This window comes from Doryrhamphus excisus, linkage group LG18 (genome assembly GCF_037039965.1).
Source record: "Doryrhamphus excisus strain RoL-2023G ecotype Guam linkage group LG18, RoL_Dexc_Guam_v1.1, whole genome shotgun sequence".
NCBI lineage: Eukaryota > Metazoa > Chordata > Actinopteri > Syngnathiformes > Syngnathidae > Doryrhamphus > Doryrhamphus excisus.
In genome coordinates, this window is record NC_136374.1 from 17,107,492 (window position 1) to 17,122,373 (window position 14,882).

Here is a 14,882-nt window from a genome sequence, read left to right on the forward strand (position 1 = left end):
GTTTGATTCCCTGCTTGCATCTCTGTGTGGAGTTTGCATGTTCTACCCGTGTATGCGTGGGTTTTCTCCGGGTACTCCGGTTTCCTCCCACATTCCAAAAACATGCTAGGTTAATTAGCCACTCCAAATTGTCCATAGGTATGAATGTGAGTGTGTATGGTTGTTTGTCTATATGTGCCCTGGGATTGGCTGGCCACCAGTCCAGAGTGTAGAAGACAGCTGGGATAGGCTCCAGCATGCTCACAACCCTCGTGAAGCTAAGCGGAAAATGGATGGTGTCATCAAGGTATTAGTAACACAACAAACACGCACCATATTTTATGCTAACCATAAAATGCATGCAAACCGAGGCGTGACTTTTCGACACTAACCAAAAAACACACTACTCGGGGGTGGATGCTAACCAAGGTTCCACTTCAATGCAATCCCGTTCATCATTTTGCCACTTTAGGATGAACGTGAACGTAATACCTTTGAGTGAAAGTGTCCACCTGGCAGACAAACGGCGTCCACTTACCATGAATCATTCATTAACGGCGTTTATAAGGTGCGGTCCTTCTCCAGGTGGTCGTTTCTGATGTCTGCACGGAAGCTGTGTTGGTTCAGAAAGTTAGTTTAAACCACACCGATTAAAAAGCAACTTCTAGATCACCATGTTGCCAGCCAAAGAGGCGGCTAAGATCTACCACACCAACTACGTCCGTAACGCTCGAGCCGTGGGCGTCTTGTGGACGGTGTTCACCATCACCTTCGCTGTGATCACTGTGGTGGTGTTCATCCAGCCCTACTGGATCGGGGACAGCGTCAACACGCCACAAGCTGGTTATTTCGGCCTCTTCCACTACTGCATCGGGAACGCACTCACCTCGGAGCTCATCTGCAAAGGGAGCGCACTGGACTTTGGATCCATCCCATCCGGAGCTTTTAAGACGGCCATGTTCTTCGTCGGCATCTCCACGCTGCTGGTTGTGGGGAGCATCGTGTGCTTCAGTCTCTTCTTCTTCTGCAACGCGGGCAGTGTGTACAAGATCTGCGCCTGGATGCAGCTGGCCTCCAGTAAGCACCTCATGCATGGTTACGGCACAGGACACAATATTAGGTACACCAAACCATGTTTGTTGCTGTGGTTGTTTGCAAAAAAGAAAAAAACTTTAGAAACATCTGGACTACTGCAAAGTGGTGTCATGTTATATCGTGTAAATCTACCCAATGAAGTGTCGAAACAGTTCATATGCATCTATTTTGTTCTTGGTTTTTAGTTTTTTCATCTCCGGGGGGCCCAAACCTTTTCCACCAAGGGCATTGCTTTAACTTTTAATGGAACGTGAGGAGTGAAAGGGAGACGTGTGTGTTCTACTGTTTCAATCCTGCCACTTGATAGTTCACAATGACCATTTCGGACAGCAAACGGCCAGGTGTGTGTGTGTAGTGTCAATAATGAATGAGCATCATATCGAGTTGAGCTGCTGTGTGTGTGTGTGAGGATATAGCTGAATTATAGTAATTTATATACATTATTAATTCATCACGTTGAGCTCATTTATTCATCTCTAATACACATACAGCCAGATTTTGGATAAGGAATACTTGCTAAGAGTTTAGATATCATTTGCACAATCGTAACGTTAGCTAGATATGGTTAGCTATAGTGTAGTGTGTCAGAAACGGGACACTCTCTATAAACCGGAGGTGTTTAATCCTGCTTTGCACAATCATCTTTTTTGTTTTTTTTGCACAATTACAGCCAAACTAGCGAGCATCGTTGCACACTGTCACAATGGTTGAAAACACTTCCAAATTGGAATGTCACAATCGGCTCCAATCGACTCTTGAATACCTGTTCATACTTCATTGCTGCCCATTTTGTTGCATTTCATCTAATTGATCAAATATTAGATATTGTATATAACTAGGACAGGAAATGAATACAGAGCCACCATCCAGCAGTACCAGCCTGGAGTTTGTTTTGCAGAGAGAAGATAATAATTTGTTGTTTGCTAGCATAAATTAATGTGAGGTTGTGAACAAATCCAACATAGAAATATGCACATGAGCACTCAATAAAATCATCAAATTTTATCTTATGTATCAGCATTTGGGACCAAATAAGAGGTGTTCAAGGACCGTCCAACAAAGTGGGACAGGTTGCTACTTGCAACAAACTATGGGATTTCTAACTTTATGTTACTTTTTAAATAAAATTTAAAATAAAATCCTCACGTTCAACATCATTCCATCTGGACTCACCTTCCAGGTGCCTGCATGGTGATTGGCTGCATGATTTACCCCGATGGCTGGGACTCTGACGAGGTGAAGCGTATGTGCGGCCAGCGGACCGACAAATACACCCTGGGTCACTGCACGGTGCGTTGGGCCTACATCCTCGCCATCATCAGCATCATGGACTCGCTCATCCTGGCTTTCCTGGCCTTCAGCCTGGGCAGCAGACAGGACAAGCTGCTTCCTGAGGACTTCCAGGTGGAGGGGAAAGGTATCAGCAGGGAGGGGAGGACATACCTGCATTGATGAAGAAATATAGGATGTGAGAGGGGAAGATGCAAAGTTTAAACATGTTTTTTTTCCCTCCACTACAGATAATGCCTAAATCCACTGGTGACCTCTTGACAAGAATGGAAAGAGTTGAAGAATATCAACCAACAATGGTTGGTTTTTCTGTTTGTTCTGATGAGTTTGGGATAGAGACTCAAACTGTGCATTGTATCCATAAAGTCATGTATTATCCTTTGCTTATTTGGATTCATTACATCAATATTGAAGTCGCCATCTTTGAGCTTGACTTAGATGTTCTATATAAACCGCTTTTTTTCTTTACAGTTCAATCGTTAGTCATTCTAAAATGTTATGAATTACGAATGAAATGCTCTTTACCACTTTGTAGTTCCGATGTTTGTCCACGAAAACAGCCATTCCTCCTCCACTTGTGTTGGTCCTTTTGATGCGGATTTGACGCTCAAAATCCATGCCCTTCTCGGCATTTTCGTCAAGTTTCTGCGATTGAAATTACTTAATTGAATTGCCCAAAATGTTTCCTGATGTTATAATTTGTTACATAGTTTCCTTTGTGTGGATAATTGACAACTTGATGTCAATATTCAAGATATTAGTGCCTCTTGTTGAGCATATATGTTCATTTTAGCATTGCTAGCTAGCTAAATGGACACACTAGCATTGTTCGTCACCGAACGCTATCATGCTAGGTGTTAGCATTCTTTGAGTCATATTCAAACTCTTAAACGGCATATTTAAGATGAAAGATTCTAAATACAGTATGTAGATAAAATTAAAGAGTACTAATATTTTGTGGCGTAAAATCACAATATGGGGGTAACTATGGCGCTAAGTAGTTTATTTAGACAAGTTGACTCTCACCAGTCGAAGATGTCAGCACTAGTCTCTTTGTGATCACAAAGTGTGGTCAAGAAGAAACCAAAAAGTTCAAAACCGCCTGACATTTTGATACACTGATATTCTGTTTCAATCCAGTCTTTTATTAGACAAAACTTTGTGCATGTTATCGACATTGTTTTGTGCCAAGTATTGAAAGCAACAACACTATCCATAACAAAAGGTATAAAATCTAGCTCTATCTCATCTCTTCTTACTGTATATGAATGTAGAAATGTTTAAATATACTTTGCAGGACAGAGAAACATTTTGTAATTGATAAATTGATTTTGATAGCCACAAGGCATGGTAGCTGGCACTGCTAATTCAATGGTAAACATACAGATTTGGATCTTATTGTGATGTAAAAGTCATTTAACAATTTGATGGAAACCTCCTTGCTCCTGCCGTTACAATCAAGTGCAACTTCTTTTGAAATCCAGCAAAGTTTTATTTTCAATTCTAAGAGTACCTAAAGACCTGAAAGAGAGTGATGTGCTGAAGAGGGAAAAAAAAGATGAAGACAGAAATACAAAAGCAAACACGGTGCTGCAGTTTGCAATGAAGATGATTCAGGGGGTTCTGTTCCGTCAGTAGTCTCTAAATAAGGATGGAGACTAAACTGCAGGCTTCACTGATGTTCAAAGTTTTTGTGGGTTGCATTTGAAGGCCGTGAAGGAATGCAGACACAGTCAAAGGCCTGAGAGTCCGAATATTTCTGTTCTAAAGCCCAGAATCTTCACACCTAATCCTTTGGCAATCAAGTGTAGATGTGTGCACGCAATGTGGCGCTTTTAGGATGAGAGCCATGGATGAGCGAGACACTGGGCCGCTGTGGACCTCCTTTCGGGTACCAGGTCCAGCATGGGCTGCAGGAAGCTGCTGAAGGTGTGGGCTTCCTCTTTGGGCCACTCGTACTTTTCCACCAACACGTCAAACAAGCCCCATGGCTTCAGCTTGTTGATGTGTCGCAGGTCGCCTGGGGGGGAAATGACACGTCTAAAATGACCAAAATAGATAATGGAGGCCAATTATTCACATACCACAGCAAACACACAAGTCATATGGTGTAGTAAACTTGAATTACAAATATATTTGCACTACAGTCTACATGCGGATTCTGTCCTCAGACACAGCAGATGGTCGTTCCCTGGAGCCATGAGGGCCTCAGGCTAAAACCCTGGAGCTCGGTGAAAGGGGGCAGAAATCATACGGCTTGGATGGCAGGGGGCGTTTTACCTTTCTTGGTGAAGAACTCCTTGGAGTATTTGCCTGCCGCTATCAACTTCCGCGGAACTTTACCAAGCAGCTCGATGATTAGAGCTATGTGATCTGGAGGGAGACACGTGACTTTCAGTTATGCAGGAAAATAAGGAATTTTTAGAAATATAGGATTTCTCTCAGGTTGTTTGTGCTCATTGTATCTCGTAGCTTAGAAGATGAAACACAAACCTTCATCTCTGGAATAATCTTCTCCTGAATGAGGTTCAAACAGATAGTCTCCAGTGGCCAGTTCAAAGGCCTAAAGAAAAAATCAGGAAGTACAAACATGCATGAGAACTCAAAATCAAATATAGCTCTGTTATCAACTCCACATCAAAATTCTGAGACCAGTTGAGAAATTGCCAGCGTTTACATTTCCGCACTGTTGGATATTAAGGAGGTTCCAAGTGGAGCTTAAAAACCTAAAAAGTCAAAATCGGAGTTAGATTCCGCAGTGTATTGCAAACAACATTAACAGCCAACAACATTAAAAGCCAAATGTATTCAATGTGGGCTGCACGGAGGTTGAGTGGTTAGCGCGCAAACCTCACAGCTAGGAGACCCAAGTTCAATGCCACCCTCGGCCATCTCTGTGTGGAGATTGCATGTTCTCCCCGTGCATGCGTGGGTTTTCTCCAGGTACTCCTGTTTCCTCCCACATTCCACAAACATGCTAGGTTAATTGGCAACAGGTATGAATGTGGGTGGGAATGGTTGTCTATATGTGCCCTGTGATTGGCTGGCCACCAGTCCGAAAACAGCTGGGATAGGCTCCAGCACCCCCGCGACCCTCTTAAGGATAAGCGGTAGAAAATGAATGAATGGTATTCACAGCCATAATCTCTTTAAACGGTTGAATTGTGTTGCTGCACGAGCAATGCTGCCGAGGTTAAAGACGCATTACGACGGTCATTTTAAACTTCCTCAAAGATCCTGAGGGTCATGGAACAAAGTAAAGTTATTTTTTTTTATCATAAGTTAATACTTGAAATTTCTCAACTCGTCTTATAATTTTGATCGGGAGTGTCTATAAGGTTTGTTTGTGCATCTTGTCACATGCTCATGTGTGCTTTGTTTTGTTGACTCATCAAAATGCCCTCAAGACGCCTTCTTTATTTGTGGTTACGGTACAAATTGTACTGGGGGTCCTTTTTTGTGCATGTTTTTTTTACCATACAGGCTGTGCTCCAAATGTCTGCTGGTGTGCTGTAGCCGAATCCTATCAGCACCTCCAGTGATCGATACTGACGGGTCTGGATGTCGTCTGTGAAATGCTTGTGCTGAAAAAGACAATTTCAACATAAATAGTTTGATGGATCTGGCTTGAACATATAGCATTTGGGAGAAACACTTTAGCGCTTATGACAAAGGCAATGGAGTATTCACACTCACCACCCAGCAAGCATTTCCAAGGTCGGCGATCTTAACTTGCAACTTGTCAGCATTCAGGGGGTCCAGGGGGTCCACTAACAAGCTACTGGATGATTCTGTTGAAAAATGACCGCAGGAGGATGAAAAATTTTATTATTTTGTATTATAAGTTCATTTCTGTTTAATTTGCTAATGATGTGTTCACAAAGACCCACTGATCAGCAAGTGTGGTGTCTAAACTATCTTAACCTACTTCCATCATCCAGTGAAGGAGTGCGGCAATGTGTGGCACCAACTAACCATTTTGGCTGTTTCCTTCATCTTCACCAGCTTTTTCGTTCTTCCCTTGCGTGTCCATCTCTTCCTCCTTCCTCTCAGTTTTGACTTCATCATTGAGTTCAGAGGTCACACCGTCTGAGCTGAGGGAAGCAGGCTGCTGCTGCTGCTGCTCCTGCGACTGATGCTCGGGGTCGCCAGAGGAACTTTTACACGTCTGAGGGTCCTCTTGATTACCGACATCCTGGCTCGCACGTTCCTCTTTTTCTGGGACGTCCTTGCTCAGCAGTGTGGAGGTGTGACCGTTGACCTCCATGTTGCTGTCCTCACTGACGGCCTCTGTGTGTACATTGGCCTCTTTCGCACTTTGGGGTTGCTTGTTGGTTGGCGATTCTAGAACAGATTTAACATGAATGTTTATTATAGAGGTTGTGATTTGCAGCGGAACTGGCTTTCACTTTTAAGAAGCTGCCTCTCTTAGATCTAATAATGATGTATGATGCTGTGCAGATTTGCACCATGATGAGTTTGTGATTAAGCTTTTGTAGGTTAAATGCGTTACTATTGAGGCCACTGGGTTTATATTGCATTAGACGTTAGAGTTAAGAATAGTCTGGTCAGTCACCGGTGACAGGATGATTTGTGTCGTTTGGCAGAGTGGCAGACGTCGGGATGTTGGCAGAGGAGGTGCTGTCAGTCCTTTCTGTCGTTTCTTCATCCTTCTCTTCGACTTCCGGTGCCATTACACCTCCCAACTCGAGCTGCTCTGCCAGCTTCTTCTGCTTCTTCTTCATTTTCTTCTTTTTGTTCTTAGACATTTTGGCCATCTTGAGAGAGAACAAAAATAAACGTAACATTAAATAAATACTTTATATTGACTTGGCAATCTATACAATACCCAAACCAACCAAAGAAGAGAAATAAGAAAATTACCGTCTTGGGTGCTGGAGCTGTACTGACTGTAGGAAGACGGAAAAGAGGAGGAGGATTAGATTATTTGTGAAGGACGTGCAGTGCATCCATCACCTCAGTGGGAGCTGAGTCACACCAAGATGTATTAACACTGACTGTCATGCAGAGGCAGCAAGATCAGCGGGAGTCTCACGTTCTTCAGAGGGAACTTTATCATGTCCACATTCACAGTCAGAAATGACTCATCGCAACACTCAACACAAACACCCAATCAAGTGGTAATTCTCAGGTTTTTCAATGTTTCAATCCTATTAGCTTGTGGCCAAGCAGAATCTTCAAGTACTTATTCATCTAGTGTATTTTTTACTGATGTCAATTAAAAAGGCAAAAAATGGCTTGACCATCCAACACATCAAACTTGTAAATGTTCATGCAGAAGAAAAACTGACCTGCAGAGCCAGAAGGTGGTGCAGCACCGGTCTTCTGCCACTGCGTCGCTTCCACTGCAATTTTCTTAATGTAGGGCTCATTGACAGTCAGAAGAATGTTCTCCGGTTTGATGTCTGTGTGGATGATTTTACATTTGGTGTGGAGGTAGTCTAAACCCTGCAGGACCTGCAGGAAAGCAAAGGCAGATCAACATCCTAACACTTTAAAAGACCACAACCTCATTACCGATGGAGGTGCAACAGAGGTTTTGTCCCGGGAGCCAACGCTTACCAGGACATTTGGTCGGCAAAGTAGATATAGACATTCCATTTACAATGTTAGACTCTTGAGAAATTAATGTTTACTGCTTCTGATAACATGTATCATTATTATGCCATATCATTATTGAAAAAATGTTGTCAATAATATTGATTATCGACCAGCAAAATATGCTATCGTGACAGGCCTACACTTTTTTCTATCTTACAATCTTATTTGACAACACAGCAATAAAGCCAAAAGGTGAGGAGGGTTTGTGCAGATCTACATTACCTGTCTAATGATACTCTTAACACACGGCAGCGGCAGCCCTTGATAATTTGACTTGATGATCCATTTCAGTAGGTGGTACCCCAGCACCTCAAACACCATGCATACATCTGGTGAAAAGCGAAGTCAAGGGCGAACACCACTTCACAAACTAGTTCCATTTTGTAGACCAACGGTGGACTTGAGCCGCTGCAAATGAATAACAACGAGACCCGAGGATGTGTGGGCATGCTGCGATACAGCACAGCTGCAGACTGGATGCTGTGGGAAAGAATAAAAAGGGATGGTGCCTGCGTCAATGCATCAGAGACTGACACCCAGGGATGTGCAAATGGGCACAGCTAGTTTGACAGCAGAGGAACCACAAATAGCTGCGCTGAGAGCTGGGGGTGTGCTAAAATGAGACTTTAGTTTGCCTGATGACTCAAACGGTATCGTGTCACCACTGATTGATATCAATGTCAAAAATGATGGCAAACGTTTTTTTAAAAGATGAACTAAGATGAAGCACTATATAGCTGGAGAGTGACTTGGATGTCGTTTAAGTTCTTAGTAAATTAAGAATTTAGAGACAGGAAAAAAAATCTTCAAAAAGATACGAGTGCCATTCATGCCAGAGATTTTGAAGTCATCTAGAAGCTGGACTACTCGCTCCCTGCTGGGATCACTGGTATCTGTGTTTCGCACCTGAAAAAAAAAACCACAAACACACCTGAATGAGTAAATTGAAATAACATAATAAATTCAAAAAGCGTAAACATTACAGATTTGAGCAGCTTGATCTCATCCAAAGCAGTCTCTGTATAATGTTCAGCACTTTTTACAACCTTCATGGCCACAAAGCGCTTCTCCCTGCAAGATACGTATGAAAAGACATAGAAATCAAGAATTTTAGTCATTACAACTAATGTGAGCACTTACTTCCTCCTGGTGTCATTTTGCTTATTCAAAGGTTTAGCAGAGGTTAAGTTAATGTTTGTTTGTTTTTTTAAATACACAATGAATTCAATCCGCGGTTAGGCGTCAACTTACTGAATGTCCCAGGCCAGCCACACGGTGGAGAAGTGTCCCCAGCCCAGCTTACGGATCACATGGTACCGTTTGTTGAAAAGATCTCCAATCTTCACATGGTGATAGCCACCTAGCCAAACAAAGACAGGTTCCCCACCAACTGTGTCTTTGAGACTTTTGTGTCTGAAGCTTTCACTTCCTACGAGAAACTAATAGGCAAAGAGAGACGCCGTACCCTTGCAGTAGTCACCGGGGTCCTCCTGCTCGTCATCGTCAGAGCCAAGAATCTCCTCATCTTGATCCGGGCCCGGTGAGTCTGCCTGACTTGGCTTGGAACCAACAGCACAACCCTGTGGCTCTGGTCTGAAGATGAAGGAGGACCATTAAGTGAGAAGAAATGGACAAATGGGGCAGCAGTGGCTCAGGAGATGGAGCATGTAGCCCCGGTGTCTGAATGTTTGGTGGCACAAATTGGCAGCCACGTTTTCGTCAGACTACCCAAGGGCAGCTGTGACAGCCGGTATGTAGAATGTAGGTTACCACCACCAGTGTGTTGGTAAGGATTGTGAGGAGTGAATGAATAATGGCTCGGCTTCATTGTGAAGCTCTTTGGGTGCCTTGAAAAGCGCTGTATGAAATCTAATCCATTAATTCGTACTATGTTAGTCAGAAGGATGATGAAAGAAATGCAACATACTACCGTGTATAATTAGTGTGACGCATTTGTGCTTCGGAGTTCAATTATGTCTTTGAAGAACATACTCTACATTACACATACGACTTCCTGTGAACCACTGAAAATGTGACATTTTCTCCGTTTTGTCCTCTGATCTCTTGAGAATCCCAATCCTTTGTAGCCGTTACCAAAATAGCAGCTTATACTCAAGAGGGCGACACTGGAATTGGGGTCAGCACAGTTTCCCCTTTGGCCACCCCAATTAACCACAGCAATACAATCTTTGTGATACTTTCCTGCCAGACAAAATATTGCCAAATTGGACATCAAAATAACGAGTTGCAGTTTGGACAATGATCCAAATGTGCACCAATTGACTGTGACAACAAAACACAAAGGGGCAACATGTCTCCTAACCGACCCGTGTATGAAGAATGACTAAAAAATAACTAGCATATAGCTGTATACTGTAGTTAAACCATCAAATGGTTGTCTCATATCGACCCTGGAAACTTGCAGCTTGTATGTTAAAAGTTTAAATTAAATACTTTCAAAACACTTGGCGGTCCAGATGTGGCCCCCGGGCCGCAGCTTGCCCATCCCTAATATAGGGACTCCTTCGACCAGGACCTAATAGCATTAAACATTAACTGCATTGCTGAACAGCAGATGGAAAGAGACAGGTTGGGATGTGTAAATATGAACATGGTGGATTAAATTATTAAAAGACAATTTTCTCCAGTTGCTCAGTACAGGATAGCTCAAAGCAAAGTAACAGTGTTTGTTTTCCTTGAAAAAAAATACCCAAAACAAATCACTTTATATATGACTCAAGTTGAAAAGCTACCAAAAATACTGTCAATAAACTACCAAGGTTAGAAAAAACTGTTTCAACCTTAGGGAGAAGACAACAACCAGAAAACTCATAAAAGAGACACCATTACAAACCTCATAATAACGACATAAACAATCAGTTCTATTGATAACAAAAGCTATTCTTCAGCTCTGCAATGCAACTATGTGATGGCTTATTACCTTCCACATGACAAATGACGGTTGTATGGCAAGAATTTGACAATTCATGCTGCATCTATAAAATCCCACAGCGACCAAGATTTGAATATAGGTGATCCACTCAGTCAGACATCTTTCCCTGCAGGCTGCAGTCACACACAATTGGCATGAACCCTCAACCTTTGATGAAGAGGAAAGTACCGCAGGTGTCCGGGTAAACTATGTAGAAAGTATAGCAGGTTTGGGTGGTTTTAGCAATCAGATTAAGTGTAAGGTTTTAAGTACTGTAATCATAATTCAAGTAACTACACGTTACTGTTGGATGCTGAGCTCTTATCAAGCAACCTTGACATTGAATTATTGTATTTATGAATGAATAAAAACAGAGGCAGGCGATAATGCAAATAATATTGTTTGCTTTCTACTTGCGTCTGCAGCATCCTGAGCACAGCTCCAGCTTCTCATATTCATATTCATAGCTCAGCAAAAGTAAGGCACATTTAAAGCAAAGCAAGATGGGCAGATACCGCAGATACAATCCCCATGAACGACTAAAACATGCTGCTATTTAGGCAAGTAGCTAGTAATTGGGATAAAAAGGCGTATAGAATGAACCAAGACTATAATGGTATGTACAAATCACAAGGAGAAGCCAAGATAAGGTAAGAGATGAGCGCCTATGCCAATATTAAACTGAGAATAAAACATGTGTGCCTTCTAAGTTGCAGCATGTGCATTTTTATTGCAGCACATCCACAGAACCTAACTGACAAATCAAAACCTGCTGGGTGGCAGACAAGGGCAAAAAATCTGGATACTTGCAGGGCAAAGTGTAATACTGACCTGACTCTAGAAAATAAACCAAAACGTTTATTAAGCCTGCCTGCTTACCTACAGGATGCACGGATGCCCATGGGACGTGATGCAGGAAAGAGGACCGGACAGTGGAGGAGAATAAGGCAGGTGTTCAAAAATCTTCTCACTCACTCCATTAGCCGAGAGGAGGGACAAAAAAGGTAGAGGGATGGAACATGGAAAGCAGAGTGGAGATGGGAAGAGTGATCAGTGATGGTACGGAAGCAGAGCACAGCAAAGAAGAGAAAGAGACGAATCCTGGAGCTCAGGGCATCGGCGTTCACTCGCAGACTCTTGCTCACTTTTTGCACTCGCATCAGCGTACACATTCTCTCTCTCTAGCTCGCTCTGACCGAGAACTCTCCTTGGCTGCCGTCGGCCTCTGGCCCCACCCCTTTCACTGACTGCCAGGACATGATTGGGCAACGCAGCCCGGCACTGCATTGCAGGTGAGGGACCACATCAGCCACTTCTTCCTTTTCATGCCAAAACAACACTATTCCTCTTTCAACACCATCATCTTCAGACGCAACCTAATCTGCATTACTGCATTACACTCCTTTGCAATAAAATGTTGCTGTAAATACCACTGATACCAAGGTATTCACAAGCAAACAGTATGGAATAGAACACAACATAAACATATTTTCTGAAATCGTTGCATCGGCACTATTACAAGAAATGTGACTACAGTACTTCATAGCACAAAGCAAAGATGGATGTCTATTACACTTCACTCAGCAAACGGCATCAGTCGCGTAGCACGGATGCAGACCTGATGTGACAACACAGACACAAGCATCACTGAGAAAGTAGGCCATTAGATAAAGCAGGACATTTCAATTAATTATCTCTTAAAGGGGACCCATTATGTTCGAGTATCGAGTTGTGGACTCCTATAGAGCAGCTACACACAATAACCAGAAATGAAAGATTTCTAGATCTACCAGAATCTGCACCTATTCCTGCTGTATTTCTTTGGATTTCATACGGAAAACGGTCTGTTTTAATTTATTCCACTCATGGCTAACCCCCAGTCACGCCCACTCCACTGTGGTTGGTCACACTTCCAAGTGCTTCGGAGGACTTCCGGTGTTGTGCCAGTAGCGGTGAACCCAACTTCAAAAGGAGTTTATAATAAACGCTGATTTACCTTTTTAAAATGTCTGCAATGGGGAGGGCAGAAAGTATATCTGGCCTACAGTGAATGCAGTTTTTCTTTAAAAAAAAAAAAGTGAATAAAATACTTAAATTAACTTAAAACACACTGGTGGAGATTCCTTGTTGTTTTTACTAGAGTGCCAACAGATTTTGTAAAGAACAATCTTAGCAATGCGTCATTCTCACAATTTATTTCCTTACTATTTGACTCGATGGCAAAGAACGCAATACCAGTTACCAAGTTACCAGTTAACACACTGGGTGAAGACAGAGTGGACACAGAGCTGTCGTGAACCGAAGATGCATGAGGACTTGACACGTTATGTAATAAGCTGCAGTTAATACTGGGGACAAAAGAAGTGGCAGTGAAAGATTCCATCGATTCTTGGGACATGCTCTTTGTCAACTGGTATGTGGTGTCACGTATAAATCACTAGCGTCTGACTCCCACACTCACATCCTTTAAAGCACAACACAGCAAAGGAAAGCGAGAGGCAAAATAGACTTGATTTGCACAGATCAGCCACTTCATTAGGCACAACTAATGCACATGCAAACCACAAAATAAATAAATAAACAAGGATTAAGATGAAGAATGAATCAGATGAATACATGGCAGATTGCGAGAGGGCGTTGTGTTCACGATGGTGTGGTAAATTCGATATTCACTTCTTTATTTTTGTAAGGTTACAATTGTAATTTTTAATCTAATTTTAATTTAAAAAGATACATTTGCACGCTCCTGTAACATGAAGCTGACATTGAATGTAGTATAATCTGTTTTGACAGTGATCCGTCATAGGAATATATTTTGTTCATATTGGAAATGAAGAGATGTTATCACTGGGTTTGGGGAGTTTGGGGAGTTTATTGATGGTGGAGAACAAGGTCTTAGGGTTGCTGTAGCCAGTGTGGATGAGGTATGATTAACAGGAAAAACGGGTGTAATTTAAGACAGTAATAATTAAACAGTATAATTAAATTCAGCTGAGCCTTAGACAATTATATCCACTGTCAGTAGTTACGTACTTGCTTCTTCTCATCACACCAGGAGTGTGATTACTTTATTTTAAGTAAGAGTGAATGTACAGTTGTTACGAATACGACCAGGTGAAGTAAATTACATACAAATCACAGCTGATGAGAGAAACAATTAAAATTTTTGTTGACAAGTAAAAACGTTCTACTTACTTTTTGCCATGTTTCCGCGGCTTTGTCCTCTTCTTCCTCGCCTGCAAAGCGAGTACTGCCGAGTATAAGGAACAGGAAAAAAACGACAATCAATATTGACATGATTATTAAATATCGCATGTCTGACATGCAGGTGTAAATAAACACCCAGGAGGGTTGAAGTTAGCTAGCTGACAACTTCACCGGAAGTACGCTCTCTATTAGCTAACCGGCGGCCTTCGTAGTATGCCTATAAGTTGGCGAAAAACTGCACCTCCATTTTTTAATCATGAATATAACCTATCGTGTGCGTGTATTGTGTACACACGCAAACAACCAACTGACTTAAAGACTAAGAATACATCTTGGGAGGTTTTAGCGTCCCCGAACAGTGCTTGTCTCATGGCTACAGCTAGCATCACTGCTAACGTATACACACACGGCAGAGCGCATGGTCCACTTTTGCTATTCAGACTTCACTTAGCGTGATGAACATTACCAGAAACAAACCGCATGTAACAACACAGTCAGCCCGTGAAATAACTAAAATAACAACAAAAGTGTCGCATAAAAACTTGTATATTTAAAAGTGAACAGTTGTCAACTATACCTTTTCTTTCCATCGCGGCAAACCACTCAGTGAGAGATAGGTTCAGGAGATGTCGGAAATACCAGAGCTGTGGCTTGTCCACTGCTGAAACCAGTCAGAGTGTTGCGTTCAAGAAACGTTGGAAATACCAAAACATTGTACGGAAGCGCAATTGCGTCTTGCTGGCGCACTTCTGTGTGT

At 42.3% G+C, this 14,882-nt stretch overlaps 2 protein-coding genes across 2 annotated transcripts; one reads left to right on the forward strand and one right to left on the reverse strand.

The window, feature by feature from the left end:
• Positions 1 to 653: 653 nt before the first annotated feature.
• Positions 654 to 2,526, forward strand: lhfpl5a (LHFPL tetraspan subfamily member 5a). The gene is made up of 2 exons (XM_058055844.2): positions 654 to 1,056; positions 2,255 to 2,526. The coding sequence occupies exons 1-2, from the start codon at positions 654 to 656 to the stop codon at positions 2,524 to 2,526; spliced, it is 675 nt and encodes a 224-aa protein (XP_057911827.2).
• Positions 2,527 to 3,488: 962 nt separating this feature from the next.
• srpk1b (SRSF protein kinase 1b) lies at positions 3,489 to 14,854 on the reverse strand. The gene is made up of 16 exons (XM_058055344.2): positions 14,703 to 14,854; positions 14,114 to 14,168; positions 9,452 to 9,579; positions 9,238 to 9,346; positions 8,970 to 9,057; positions 8,805 to 8,892; positions 8,209 to 8,315; positions 7,677 to 7,842; positions 7,249 to 7,274; positions 6,941 to 7,142; positions 6,340 to 6,708; positions 6,061 to 6,155; positions 5,841 to 5,948; positions 4,858 to 4,927; positions 4,645 to 4,737; positions 3,489 to 4,384 (listed from the first exon to the last, which is right to left on the reverse strand). Exons 1-16 carry the CDS (start codon positions 14,713 to 14,715, stop codon positions 4,200 to 4,202), a joined length of 1,902 nt encoding a protein of 633 aa, XP_057911327.2. The 5' UTR covers positions 14,716 to 14,854; the 3' UTR covers positions 3,489 to 4,199.
• Positions 14,855 to 14,882: the final 28 nt, after the last annotated feature.

Excerpts from the sequence above, each read along its gene's own strand:
- srpk1b (XM_058055344.2), bottom strand. Across the intron at positions 8,893-8,969 it reads AGATCAAGCTGCTCAAATCT|GTGCGAAACACAGATACCAG; the intron begins GTAATGTTTACG and ends TTTTTTTTTCAG. Across the intron at positions 4,928-5,840 it reads TTTGGAGCACAGCCTGTATG|GCCTTTGAACTGGCCACTGG; the intron begins GTAAAAAAAACA and ends TTTTTTCTTTAG.
- lhfpl5a (XM_058055844.2), top strand. The coding sequence starts at position 654 with ATGTTGCCAGCCAAAGAGGCGGCTAAGATCTACCACACCAACTACGTC. Across the intron at positions 1,057-2,254 it reads CTGGATGCAGCTGGCCTCCA|GTGCCTGCATGGTGATTGGC; the intron begins GTAAGCACCTCA and ends CTCACCTTCCAG.